Below are 15,112 nucleotides of genomic sequence, written 5' to 3' on the forward strand. Positions count from 1 at the left end.
TATTGATGGCATTTACATATATTTAAGAAACAGACAAATATAAATCTGTGAAATGCTTTTATCATAATCAGGTCCTTTGTCAGGATCCCCAGTTACAGTTTGCACAGATAAGCAGATTGTCACAATGTTCAATGCCTTTTGCAAAATTGAAACTAAAATTTTTATTTTCATTTGTACCTTTAAAAAAAAAAAGAAACATTTAGCTTTATTTTCCAGCTCCACATAAAATATGAACAGTTATAATGTACAAAAAAGTTTCACTTCATGGTAAGTTTGCCACGTTAACAAAGTATACAAAACAGAATGTGTCTTACATTCAACAGAGGACAACAGTACATTTCCCCCCCTAAAATCTGTCTGCAGTCTCCCTCCCATTCTCCCTGAATCAACAAAATTCAGTGGTCTTGTATTGCTTTGTTGCCACTTACACTCCACCTAAGAGTATAAATTTTTTGTTTTCTACAACAATCTAAAGTAATACAAATGCAAAAATGTGAAAGAAGGCACAGGACTGTTCTAATTATGGTATGGCACAGGGTAGTTTATTAGTTCACTGAACAGGAACTTCAACACATTACTGTGAACTGTCAAGTCTTATCTAATCTTTGAATTTAGTGGTGGAGGCCATAAACACAAAATATTTGCACAGTAAAATACAAATAGGAACACATTGTTGCCTTGGGAATTTCTGTATCATACATGGTTTTCTGATTAGTATTTTCTGCACATGATCATTGATTTTCTTATTGCATAAACAGCACAATACAAATTACAATTTTGAGGTAAAACTACATACAGTACAAAGTGATGTTTCAGTATGTGTCTGTGGAATTCAGTAAAACCAAAAAGCATTTCGAAAAGTACCAGAGTATAAATGTGTCACCTTTTGAATGAAATGCACTACAGATTTTGTGTGGATGATTTTCCATTACTAAGTGAATTCACTCATCAATACGTATTCTCATTCTATGTTATCCTTTACAGAGTCGATGAGGGCAACAAGTCCCAGCCGTGGACAAGATGCTGCCCAGGGCCAACCTTCACTCGCTACTTTAGTAGTCGGCCGCACAGTTGGGTGTTGTATCCCAATCAGTTCAATTCTGGGAGGTGTTTTTCTACTTGAGAAATATTAAAAACCCTACTGAAAAATATATACCGGTACTTATAGTCATAATTACAATATTATGGTAGAATAGGTTTATGTTAAAGTGATGGAAACAAAATGATTAACTCTTAAATTTCAATGGTGGATAACATCACTAAGAGACAGTTAGACATCAAAGTAAATGCCTCAAAAGATGATTTCTTTGACAAACACTTTAGCAAACAACAAAATCGGTGTTGATTGGTGAAGTGCTTCTGATTTATAATCATTTTTATATCGTTTTCTTCCACATTAACAGTGCAAATTCAATATGTTTTATTACATTTCTCTCAAACTGTACACATTTATCCATTCAGGCACTTTTCCTCACGTGATACAAAAAGAAACATTTCACAAGGATATTATGAATAATTTAATCTTTTGCTTTTCGTTGTCAAAATTAGAATTAAACGTGTTAATTTAATCAATATTTTGGGATATTAATTTTTTTTTTTAAATGAAAACAATAAGTGAATATTATACAAATGAAATCCAAGGATAAAGTATGTAACTTCTGAACACAAGTCTGACTGGTCTGATACTCTGTGTATGAATTCATTCATTTAACAGTTGCACTGGGGAAATTACTGTGAAACATTACATACAATGTTCTGCACTGCAGGGAATACAAAACATATATTAAGTGAAAATAACAGTTTTTTCTTTTTTTGGTCGGCAACACAGGAAGGAAATCCTTACTTACACCTAACAATGTAATTTGTGCTAACAAAATAATATAACAACACACTATCATTTAAGTGCTTTAGTCACTAAAGGTCAAAAATTTTCAAGGCCTCACATCGTAACATTCCTGAAAAAAATACTGTATAAAGGATTAACAATAATCGTACCTTTTGACACATAAATATATCCCCCAAAACACTGTTTACAAGGCAGTTTTAGACCAAAAATTGTTAACATTAAAAAGAGTTTTTCAACAAATGTTTGGAATGTAACACAATGGATTTAATTTATTATCAAAAAATAGATTCCATGTAAAACTAGCAGATTCTGGAAACATTTTACATTGAATACATGAGAGGCTGAGACTGGTTCTTGTAAACAGTGACATGTCAACAACACCATCAGACAATGGAGTGCCACCCCTGGAAAGTTAAACTTCAATCTGCTATCCCTGGCACACAGAGGCTTACCATTTCTTGCTGAATTGAAAAAAAATGCACTTTTCTGATCTCGGCACGTAAAGTGAGCCCACGTCACACCTCACAGGGACCTGCCCATACACCCTTACAACAAGTTGTCTCCAACCCAATGGTTACAACTTTTACACAAACCCAACAAAAAAAAAATCCTTCAAGTCTCTGTGGTACGTTTGTATGCTTGCTTCAACTATGGTGGATTCGTTTGAGTTGAGTCTTGCTGGCAACTGATTTCAAATCCCCTTCACAACCTCAAACTCTTTGTCTTGGCCCTGATCTGTGGAGAATGAAGAACAAGCCACAGTGACTCTTTGCACGCTATGGGATGCTTCAGACTGAACTACATTTGAGACCTGTGCTCTGGGAATGTGGAGTAACTGTTTTTTCTGGAATCCAACTTCTTGAAAGTGAGATTTTTGAAATGGTACCCACAGCTTCTATCCTGGCAGTGGGTTTCACTTGTGTGGCATTACTGGATCACAACAGTGGTGGTGTTTAACACAGGCGTTTTGTGTGCAAAAACGTAGGGTTGAAAAATCTGTTTCCTGCTCCCATCCATACAAAGTCTGCACAAGAGGAATGTCAAAAAAGTTGTCTTGGCATTTCATCTCCTTTATTGCCGTCATATTTCTGTCTTCATATGGCAGCGTGATCTCAGTAAGCATGTATTGAGTAAAAAGATTCTTGGACAGTGTGAATAAATCTTAAAATTGTTCAATGAAATGATAATGCTGGGGCGTATGTCATTGTTTCTTGAATATGCTTATTCTAGAGGTTATTTTATAGATATTTATTAGATTCATTTCTAAATATAATGTCAAGTCCAATCAGAAAACCTTTTGTGTTGTGTGGAGGAGAGGAGGTGGCTGTCAGAAGTGTTAGTTTGTCTGTTCATTCAAGAGCAAATCATTTTTGTCTAAATCTGTTCCTATTTTTTTCCATAAGTATGACTACATCACTGGTTTTACGCTGTTGTCATTTTTTACAGGTGCAGTCAGCATCAGAAGCATTTACATTCTGCTAAAAATAGTTCAGTGAGTTATAGAGCTTTAAACTGAATATTGGGATTCAGAAAAGAAAGTTGGGAGTGTTGCCTTCAGTTTTTATGTTCTATTTGTGAAGTTGGACGTTAATCCAGTGTCGTGTGCTCTTATTTATTACTACACACCTTTCATAAATGCTCCATTTGCACATCTTCATTTACTTGCATTGCTATAGCAGGTGAATTAGATGCTATGCTAGGAGCCGACAAGGGTGGAAACGTGCAGCAAAACTTTGGCTGTTATGTTGAACACAAAGATGGAAATCTGTCTGCTTGTAGCCAACAAAGGAGACCTGATTGTGGACTGGATGAAGATACAAAGTGGCTGAAGTGCCCTGGAAGGAACAAGCAGAATTCTGTGCGCAAAGCCAACGGGTAAAGAAGTAAGCTGGGAGGACAAACCCTGAAACCTCTAAAGCTTGTGAAGACGACTTCCTGCTGCTGTGCTAGGAATGCTAAAAGTTGCTTGGTTGCTCTTGCATTTTTCTTTTTCTTTTTCTTTCATCTGCTTACACATAAGACCACAAGACAGTCCTACTCTAAAACCCGGTAAACAAAAACATTTGGAGGAAAAGGGAACAAAAAGCTGCAGCAGTGCTTGGTGGCTCATACTGACACAGCTATGTCAGTCTAAAGGATTAGACATTAAGTAAAGTGAAAAAAGAGGAGCAGGAGGAGTAAAAAGAAGACAAACTCTGTCCAGAATGCTTTGTAAATGATGGCAGAATAAACTGGGGCCAATCTAAAATGGTGAAAAATAAAACCAGCCAAGATTAAAATATGCATGCCATGGGGAAACACACATGGGAAAGGACGACACAGAGTGTCAGGGGGAGACAAAAGGAAGTGGAAGGACACAAGGTCTTCTGCTGTGCACTCCTTGGGAGTGAGTATTCCTTGCTGGATTGTTCTCCACATTCACCTTGACAGTACGTTTTATAGGATTGTGGGGTCATTGCTGTCACTTGTACAAAGTACAGTGACAGATTACATAAGCCAGAAATCATGTACTGTATCACTTGTATAATATAAAAGAGTGTCTGCCAGATGATTTCAGGCAGTGTGTCATGTCTAGTTTTTAGTCACATTTTATTTCTGCATTTGTAAACTAGTTGTTTCAATCCCTACAGATTATATATAATCTCATATTACGAAAGCAACTGAAATGTAACAAAGTGTAAAAAAGCAGAGCTTGTTTGATGTATTTTTCAGGAGACTAGTTTCATTTCCCCATTGGATTACTAAAGTTTATCTAATTTAATGGACTTTCATCTATGCCAAACAAGACGTCCTGCTTGTATACATCTTCAGAATCACCTGAAGGAGTTTCGCTTCTGATTTACCTGGCGGCTGAAAGATGGAATTGTGAGGAAGACTGAGGCTGGGACTTCCCAGTCAAGGGAACGTGAGTAACAAACAAACCTTCAGTTCTGTATGCATTTAAAGCCTACACTCTGCATCATGCTGACTGTGTCATTGAAGGGCATATCATGAAATACTCAAAACACTTTCTAAAAGCTACTGGTTGTTCAGGTACAGTACGTTTTGTCTTAAATAAGAATTGTCTCTCTTGAGCAAAGCTGCATGGCACAAGAGACATGCATGTGTATAGCACCTAGGCATACATTCTGATAAGTCTATTTTTCCAAGGCTTTATAAAGATTTGTTCATAATTTGATAAATGAACAACATCAGGGACAAAACGCCTACAGCTATTTGATATTCCTCTCCAAGTTTACAACCAATAGAACATGCAGTTAGATATGGATAGGAAAAGATTACCAAAAGATGGGAGGACACATTTAGCTAGCATACAATACTAAACATTAAAAACACACATTTATATCAATACAGTGCACTGACTGCGGACAGTTTGCCCACTATAACCGGGAGCCAATTGGCGTGAGAGTGGAGTGTGAAGTATTCTGGGTTCCAACAACATAAGACAGGTGAGCCACATAAAACACTCACCACCCTTTTAATATAAAATGTAATATGATTTACAACACTATAACATCTGTAAGAAAGGTTTCAGATTTTACAGTTTGAGAAAAACAAATTTCTTTGTGAGTATTAGAAGAAAAATAAATAGAAGAATCCTTAACACAAGGCAAAAAGGTGCTTTCAGTTCTTCTAACCTAGAAATATACATGAGCCTAAAAGGTTTGGCAAAACAATAAAAGCCTTGATCTGCATACAGGTCTGGCTGAATTTTAATGGTTGCTTCCTAGCATTGAAGAGCATCAAGGAATGCCCTGGGACATTGTGTACTGAGAATCTGGAAAAATGGCAGAGAAATCTTGTGGAAACTATAGCGTTGATACAAGCTTCTAGAATTAGGCCAAGTAATGCACAAGAATATATTTTCCTCGTGAGAAACCACAGAGCCACATAATGGTAGAAGAATAAGTATCTGGAAAGGGACCTGTGTTGAAGATACGTGGGACTCTTGATGGCGTCTGTTCTCATGAATGAGGTCAGACTTGCATAGAGCTAGGCCAGCATGCATTTAGTCTTGGTTAAAAGAAAGCAGTGAAAGGGATTATACACTTAGGCAGTGATTGCAGATTCCGAGAACTGTAGCACTAAATGGACAGAGATCTTTACAATGGTTGCTCAAGACTTAGGAGCCCCTCTGCAGAACGACCATTTACTGTAGAACTCAAACTCCTCCTCAGGGTAGAAATGTCTACTATTAAAGAGTTACATGCAAATGTGGGCAGCTGACATAAGTGACCTGGAAGCCATGAACGTGGGGACTGATCTAAAGAGTAGTCATATGTTTTACAAAAGACCCAAACAAAATCCACAACTGAACCCAAACAGTATAAAGTCCACCTTGTTCAACAAGGTTGATGCTGGAATAAAATTTGTGCTTTGCTCTATTTATCCATCTGGTAATTTTCAGGTCAATTCAGGGAGCAAGAAATAGCAGTAGGATGGGAGGCCAGTCCATTGCTGGCTGCACTCAAATATAGCTATACACACACACACACACACACACACACACACAGAATTTTAGAGACGCCAGTCAATCTGACAATACGTCTTGAGAAGAGAGAGGATCATGAAGACTCCACACAAAGGCACCACAGACCCAGAATCGAACTGGGGCCCACATGCTATCTGGTGTCAGCCATGCCATCCATCGCCTTTGTCGATTTAAAAAGTAGCAGCAGGTCTTGTCTGACAAAGCACAGCATTGGCTTTGGACTAAAACTGGCCTGAAAGGACTGATGTTATCAAATGAGCCTTTGTAACTGATTATATTGGTCCATCTTAAGAGGCATAAAAAGTGGACCACCCACACTATCCCATATGGGGTGAACATTTGCTGACTATTCTTTCCCATTCACTTGCAATATTTCCAACAACTTTGGTTATTTACTGTCTTGATGGCCTCTGTGTTTGGACTACAGTACAGCTGGAGATGTCAAAGTACAAATTTGGCTCTTCTGAAAGAAGTAGGTAGCGGCCATGTTCAGCTTTATCAGTTGATCACATTTATAAAACTAAACGTTGAATGTAGCAGTGCAAAAACAACTAGATGTTGGGCAGTTTTGCCTGGTGTCAGGCACATACAATTTGAAAACAGGCCATTCTTCTCTGTGATTTTTCATTTTTTCAAAGTATAGGCAAAACTCCTCATTTTTAGTAGCGAGAGTGAGATGCATCAGCTCCATTCCACTTTTTACCACTAAGAATTCAGAAGCATTTAAGAGCAAATGCTCTTAAAACAGCGTTTAGTCTTGTGCCGAAACCCCGCAAAATGGCCAAAAACTCCAAAATCTATAGAAATAAAAAAAAAAAAAACACTGCTATCATGCTGGCATGTCAGTCCAAGCTACAGCTTGTATGTAACATGAATGTAAATTGGTTTTAAACTGTTTAGAAAGCTTTGCTTATTTTCTGTTTGTTCTCACAGTTCACAGTGCAAAATGTTATGCCCTTGTCAGACAGACAGGTAGGATCAAGGGCAAGAAGTGACTTGAGGTGGCAAGCTGAGAGGGACAGGCCTCAGAAGTACAGTAACGACATGTCCAGAATCCGAGTTTCAGAATGTCTCAGAGTCCGAGTCGTTCTCGAGATCATCATCTTCACTGCCCACGTTGTTTGTGCAAGCTGTTACACAGCCAGTGCTGATGGTCCTTTGTGAAGTTGGCACAGCATTCTGCAGTCCAGCACAGACCCCTTGGCCCAATCGGCCAGCCTTCAAGACCGCAACAGGGGATGCTGAGGGATTTCCAGTACTGCAAGGGGAGAAACACATCATGGTAGCCAGAATGAGAGCCAGGCAGTCGGCCACGTCTTTGTTAGGAGCACAAGCCAAGGCTGGGGTGTGACCTGAGGGGGCACAGAGCAAGAAGATCAGAGAGCATTCCATTAGTGTGCAAGGCAGCGCAGCAGAGCGAGGGACAAACATGCACTCAGACAACAGGCAGACAGCGAGGTGGGCTCCAGCACTAAAGTGCACTTGCGGGCACATGGGACAGTCCACTTGTGTGTCAGCAAACGTAATTGGAGCAAGACACTCTTATTTGTACGGTGTCTCCTAGTACACAAACACCTCTCTAGTGCTTCTTCTCTATAATAATAAAAGGGGCACAGCTTAACACTAGAATTACCAGAGCCTACGAGAAAACTTGTAGATCCGGCCCACCTTAAATCTATTCACACCTCTCCGTCAGCATCTGTTGTCCTGTAAATGTGCCAATAAAGACAAGCAGCAAGCAGCCTGCTATTTCATCCCCCCACCACTGCAGAACGTTCACAAAGTTCTCCCAGCTCATGCCTTGATTGATTATCTGGAAGTGAAGTGCTGGAGTTTTAGAGTGGAAATAATAGATTGTTATATGGAACACATGCATTTCATGTGTGTTCCGTTTCTACAATAATCTGTGTAAACACATTGTTAAAACAGAAACGTTTTTCATATTTTAGTAATAAATGACCAAATATAGGCATAAACTATACAATGTATGAAGTCTGAAGTCCAAAGATCAAATAAACACTTTCACAAAAGGTTCAAGGACGATACATCAGCTTCTGTGGCGTAGCGGTAAGATTTGCTGACTTGTAATCAAAAGTCCACCGGTTTGATCCCCACCTCATCCTATATTTGCCATTTTCAGTAGTGAGCTGCTGTTATTGTTAATACTATACAGTAAACACATACATTTGGTTTGTGTCTGTAACAGCCACTGTACATGTATAATACTTGTAATAGTTACCTTTTCTTTTTTTTTTCTCCACTTTTATTCTCTCAGTCATGATCACGATGCATACTACCGCACCCCTGCTTATTCAGTGCAAGCAGGAACATGCAGGTGGCCTGTTGCTTGTGCTATAACAAGCTTGACCTGGCGGTGATCAACATACATGTTCATGGCTTCACGTTGTCACATCTTACTAGAAAAGGCGATGGAAAAAGAAAAGGAGGATGCAACATCGACAAGCTTTTGTTCCAAGACAGCCGCTTACCCCAGGAAAGTAAACTGAGTCAGTGTCAAGTGCCCTTTCAATGTAATAGGAACCAAGGCACAGAGAGAAGTGTGTACATTGCAACAGGTACACATGTCGTAAATGTAGGAAGGACGGTTCTTGCGTGTATGTGAACTGTTAACATTTGAATCTGATGATTGCATATAGCGCTGAACTGAGCTCTGTGCTAATATTTCCTCTGTATTTCCTGGAGTACAAAAGAAGCAGCACCATACAGCAACATGGGGACTGTTAAGATCAGGGAAAAGAAAAAACACACGGTCAGTGATTACAAGAGCAAGATGTTTTGCGAATGAATATGAATATTATTGCATCCGTGCCACAATGTTTTCCGAAATGTACTATACAGGTCATAAATGAGTTTTTCCAAATATCATATATACCTATGTCTTTTATCCATCCAGTTCAGAGAATGTCCCGTTCCATTACTTCAAAACACCACTCACATCTACAGTTATTCCCAGTTTCAGATAAAAAGTAACAGCGTCAGATCCCTGAGTGGCGGGGGGGTGGTAGTATGCATTGTGATCGTGACAGAGAATAAAAGTGAAAACAAAAAAGGGTAACTTTTACAAGTATTATACATGTACAGCGGCTGTTACAGACACAAACCAAATGTATGTGTGTACTGTATAATATTAACAGTAACAGCAGCTCACTACTGAAAATGGCAAATATAGGAGGCAGTTGGGATTGAACCGGGGACTCTTGATTACAAGTCAGCAAATCTTACCGCTCCACCACGGAAGCTGATGTATCGTCCTTGAACCTTTTATGAAAGTGTTTATTTGATCTTTGGACTTCAGGCTTCATACATTATATAGTTTATGCCTACATTTTGTCATTTATTACTAAAATATGAAAAACGTTTCTGTTTTAACAATGTGTTTACATAGATTATTGTAGAAACGGAACACACATGAAATGCATGTGTTCCAAATAACAATCTGTTATTTCCACTGGAAGTACTTCACTCCCAGATAATCAATCAAGTCATGAGCTGGGAGAACTTTGTGAACGTTCTGCGGCAGTGGGGGATGGAATAGCAGGCTGCTTGCTGCTTGTCTATATTGGCAAATGTACAGGACAAAAGACGCTGACGGAGAGGTGCGAATGGATTTAAGGTGGGCCGGATCTACGAGTTTTTTCGTAGGCTCTGGTAATTCTAGTGTTAAATGGAACTGGGAATTCAAGGCAGTGCTACACTGGTTGAAAAGCCACAGTCGCAAGATGATGTTCAATTTGAAATCCAAGAGGAAGCAAATATCTTTCATCTATCTCGTATAGTAAGACCTTTCAAGTGTTTAAATGCTGCCTCCACTTCACTAATGTGCGACAGTGAAACAATGATTGGAGCTTGTTTGTTTAATCTTTAAGAGCAAACTCTAACAAAATGTCAGACAATTTGCTCCGGATGCTGTATGAGCTAATCTTAAATACTGGTACCCAAGTGCTTAGGTGTTCAATATCTGTCCAGGAGATCCTAAAGAAAAACAGATTAGACAAACAGGTGAGTACACAGCAACAAACACAGATGTATGAATGACAGCTTTATGCTATCAATATTTCAAAAACCATGCAGAGAAGAACAGCTGCATCTAGCAGAACAAGCCCAGCCATGGTAGAGCATACCTAGGGAGTGGCCCACATTGTGTCTAAGGTCTCACAATGGCATATCACATGGTATAAAAGTAAATGATGTGGGGGGTTCTCAGTGTCCTGCACTGGAGGAAACTATGGATCTATTTCCCTCTATCGAGTATACAGCAATAGGTCACTCCCTGCCTCATGTACATGTATGTCTGTCACCATCTTATATGCACACAAATCCTTAAACACATAGGACTGCCTACAATGCATCTGACTATCAATATGACCGGATTTTGTATGCCAAACTCAGTTCTATGTAGTGTATACAATATGTGCTGGTAAGATGTGTAACGTGGACAGTGGTCCAGTATTTCACCTATTGGCACTACCTGAATATTGCTGTTCTTAGAGTGCTGAGCTGCCATTCAAGCTTTAACCAGCCACTGAGCTTCAGAGAAACTGTCAGGCCTTTTCCAGGAACTTGTTTTGTCTTTTAGTAGAATTATAACACTCAAACCTTCACAAAAACAGGAGACCAGACTGGGTCATGATTTATTCATCCTGCCATCAAATTTATTTACTGAACCCCAATATTCTGAATCATGGTTGTAAGGAACAATTGCTTTATTCCAGCAGCATCACCAGGAATGAATCCTGAAATGGAGTGCAACTGCAATGTGCACATCCATTCCTCAAGGGCCACTTTAGAGTTAACAAGCAACCTACCATAGAGTAACATCTTTCAGGACATGGGGGAAAAAAACAGCCGAACAAAGGATTGAACGTGGTAGTAAGTAGTAGGTGCAGTTGTATTGTCACGTGCGCAGAGTACAGTGAAAGTCTTAGTTGTTTGTATGTCCAGGCAAGATTCAGCTATAGATAAAAACATTCACATTTTTCTGGTACCTGTCTAAGAAATATAAAACATACCTAAATTCTTTTGTTCAGCAGACTTTAACCTAATAATTTTTCTGATATGTGTTTAAAAATAAAAGGAAATCTAAATTATATCTTGATATAGTAGATTTTATATCATATTCTCCTGACTGGGCTTCACTAAAGTCTTAGAAGCTCTGCATGTTCTTGCCACTGTTGTAAATGCACTGCTAAACCTCTCGCTGGTCCTGATTCTACAGAAGGTCTCTATACGGTACAGTATACTCCCTGAAGAAGAAAGTACAGCTTTGTGCAGATAATAACCAGAGCATTATGTAAACCTGGGACTTTGGAGCTATGAATATAATGGAATCGGTGAATGAAGATTTTTAGCTTTACTTTTGTCAATATGCAAAGTCTGACCTCCAAGTCACTTTGATTTTAACCTGGTACCCTGCATTTACCTGTGAGGCTAAACAGTAGACTTACAACCTATTTTAAAAAGTCATGATTGCAGAAAAATATTTAGCCCATTTGAAAACAAGCTAGCTGACTCCAAATTGAAAAAACAGCACTGAGACTGTCAGGTTAGTTTTGTGTGTGGCTCCTTTGTTATGTCTCTCTTACAAGGCAAGCCAGCATGCTATAAAACCATGTTGATTAGACTTTGGTTTTAAAGGCCAACAAATCCCTGACTTTAGAAAACAAAGGCAATCATGTTTAAAATTAAATACTAAACCAGAGCACTGGTTACACCCTTAAACAAAAGATTTGTGAAATAAAGTAGATGGGACTGCTAAAAGTTACCAAAACTACAAATAAAGTGTCATCCAGTAAAGGTAAGTATGCTGTACATAATGAACATAAAGCAGTTTTTTTTTTTTTTTGGGGGAGGCATATCAAACAAAGACAAAACTATGCTGGGGAATAATAGCCACATACTGACAACATGACATTATTGTATCCCTGGGGACAGTAAGTAGCAGTTTATCTGGTTTTGTATCAATCTATAGTTGATATTTGTCAAAAGCATGCAGCCATTGCTATGCCACGGCTCTGGCTGTTTGGAAAAAATCGGCAAGTTGATATAAAGAGAGGGGTTAATGAACCCATCAATCAAAATTGATGTAGGTGGGCCTTAGTTCCTGTTTCGAGGTTTCCTGGGGACATAGTAACAGTAATTAGAAGGTGAAGCACACATTTCAAAAGATGGTACTATTATTGTCTCAAGTTTTTTAAATCCCCCACTAACTTTTGTTATGAGTAATATTAATGTTCTCCCCGTCATAGTCTGTAATGTGTTATAGACCCTGACATTTTCTATGGCACCCACTCAATTTGTGTGTCAGTGATATTCATACTGCATCAGAGCAGAAGTCTATTTCCTCTCTTATCAGAATATACGCACCATTCTCATCCAAGGCCTGCACACTGGCCCCTCTGGACAGCAGCTCCTGTACCACCTGCTTGAGTCCATTTCTAGCAGACAGATGAAGAGGACTGGAAGAGAAAACAAAGGTGCAAAATTATGAAGGACTGATAGGAGTACCTCCACACACACACACACACACACAATTGTTCAATTCAGCCTCTTGATTTAATATGGAAATTCCACAGTTGGATCTTCAGAATGAGACAAGTAATCCTGGTAACATGAAAATTGTACCACTTACGTTTGTAATGCTGCATTTGTTGCATTTATAAGACTCTGATCTTTTATCTTCTCAAGAATCACCAAGGCACATTTTGCATGACCCTGAGATGAGTAAAGAAAAACAGACAGACAGTGCTTCAATAACGCTCATCCAACACTACTGTATAGCATACATTTTGCTAATATGCTAAGAATCCAAAGTTTTTTTTTTTGTTTTTTTTTTGTTAACTGGAGTCCTAACAAGACTTAAACAGCCGTCAGTCATTTCCTCTTATTGTAGAGTACAGTCACAGGTGAAGTGGAGTAGCCTATTCCAAGGGTACTGGATACAAAGCAAGAACTAACCATGGAAAGAACATCAGTCTATCAGGGCATACTATTTATTTAGCGCCACATTACAGTTGGTAATCTTCCTAATCTGCATCTCTTAGGGTTGGGTGGGATCAGGTAAGAGTGTCAGGAGAAAATGGACATACTGTACATGTTGTCATTTTAGACTAGGGTTTAACCATAGAAATCTCATTGACCACTTTGCCAAAGTGTACTCAACATTTTAACTCATTAGTGCTAAATATATTTTTGGAAAGCTGGTACACATCTATTGTTGGGTAGCTTGAGGTGTGCTGTCCACATGCTTGATTCCATAGTTACATGGCGTCAGACCTCACTATTTCTCTTCCTGATGTAGGGCCTGTCATCTTCAAGCAGACTTTTGGTATGATGGCTATACAGTGCATCCTTAAATGCCTTACTATTTGGAGACCTAACATGGCCATAGTTAATGAATTTAGTAAACAAATTTAAAAGATGTTCAGAGCTCAACCCCTTTATTATACAGAATTGACTAATTGCTAAGTTTGTTTTTTTTTTCCAAGTCAAAGTCATTTCTTCACAATAATGATATACATTGTTTTGCCACTTGAAATTATGTTCTAAAGTTAGCTTTTTTAATATAAATTTTAAAATGACCTTGTCTGTGTTTGCAGTTTACTGTGGAGCTTGAGGGTACATGGGTCATAGGTGATAGAAAAAGCCTTAAAACTTACCAAATACGTCCATTTTGAAGTAGCAAAGGTTTCAATCTACGAAAATATGCCTTCCATGTTTATACTGCATCATTGTGATAACACAAGAAAACTAGAAATAATTACTTTATCACAATTTGCTCCAATTCTCTTGAGGAAAGGATATGTTTTATGTTAGTGTGTCTACTTGCAGTGGCCAAGTTGGGTGGCGTTATGAAAACCAAACGCTGACCCCACCCAAGTTGCATTGTACTTAGTACACATGACAATACATCGGGACTGAACTGATTACACACCACTGTATCTTCTTCTATAATACGCTACCGTGGCTGTCCGTTTGTCTGTCCAGGATTTTAAATCAGCTGTAGCTCACAAACTGTTTGACCTGTTGACCTGAAATCTGGTACACATACATTACCTGATGTCTACTATGTGCTTTCGGGGTTATGATTGACCTCCAAGGTCAAAGGTCAGCCCAAGAAGGTCAAGGTCAAAAATCAAATACAACAACAACAACATTTATTTATATAGCACATTTTCATACAAACAGTAGCTCAAAGTGCTTTACATATTAAAGAATAGAAAAATGAAAGACATAATTATAAAAAATAAATCAACATTAACATCGAATAAGAGTAAGGTTCAATGGCCAGGGGACAGAAAAACAAAAACTCCAGACGGCTGGAGAAAAAATAAAATCTGTAGGGATTCCAGACCATGATACCGCCCAGTCCCCTCTGGGCAACAATAACCTGTAGTCTGAAATTTGGTACACATATACTACGCTGAAACTCTGCACTACTGCTTTATATTAAAAGCAAATAGTTTTGGAATTATTACTATTTTTATTTTATTGTAGAATCAACTCTCGGTAGCGGCCAGCAGGTGGTACACATGTGTACAGGCATCGCTACCACCTTCGCCATCACGTCCCCTACCTCTTCATATCTTAAATCATTCTTGAGGCAGAGTGAAGACTTAAGTGCCAGCTTAAGTGAAAAATTATGGAAAATGTACTAAGTAATTACAACACAAATACTGACTTACTCAGTTTTAATGCAAAAAAATGCCGACGGAAGAGAAGAAGTGGGCCACTAGAGTGGAGAAAAGAAAAGCTGC

General features: G+C 38.6%; 1 protein-coding gene across 8 annotated transcripts in view; it reads right to left on the reverse strand.

Annotated features, from left to right (window-relative positions):
• Window positions 1–44: 44 nt before the first annotated feature.
• ankrd44 (ankyrin repeat domain 44) overlaps window positions 45–15,112 on the reverse strand; it is a 212,627-nt gene continuing 197,559 nt past the window's right edge. For 7 of the 8 annotated variants that reach the window (XM_039755865.1, XM_039755868.1, XM_039755866.1 and 4 more), the window contains 3 exons: window positions 12,988–13,070; window positions 12,723–12,814; window positions 45–7,690 (listed from right to left, as the gene is read on the reverse strand). In XM_039755865.1, coding sequence (XP_039611799.1) covers window positions 7,401–7,690; window positions 12,723–12,814; window positions 12,988–13,070 — 465 coding nt within the window. In that variant the 3' untranslated portion in view covers window positions 45–7,400. The remainder of the gene's footprint in view (window positions 7,691–12,722; window positions 12,815–12,987; window positions 13,071–15,112) is intronic. The other variant, XM_039755869.1, reaches the window with a different exon arrangement.

This window comes from Polypterus senegalus, chromosome 6, assembly GCF_016835505.1.
Source record: "Polypterus senegalus isolate Bchr_013 chromosome 6, ASM1683550v1, whole genome shotgun sequence".
Lineage (NCBI taxonomy): Eukaryota > Metazoa > Chordata > Cladistia > Polypteriformes > Polypteridae > Polypterus > Polypterus senegalus.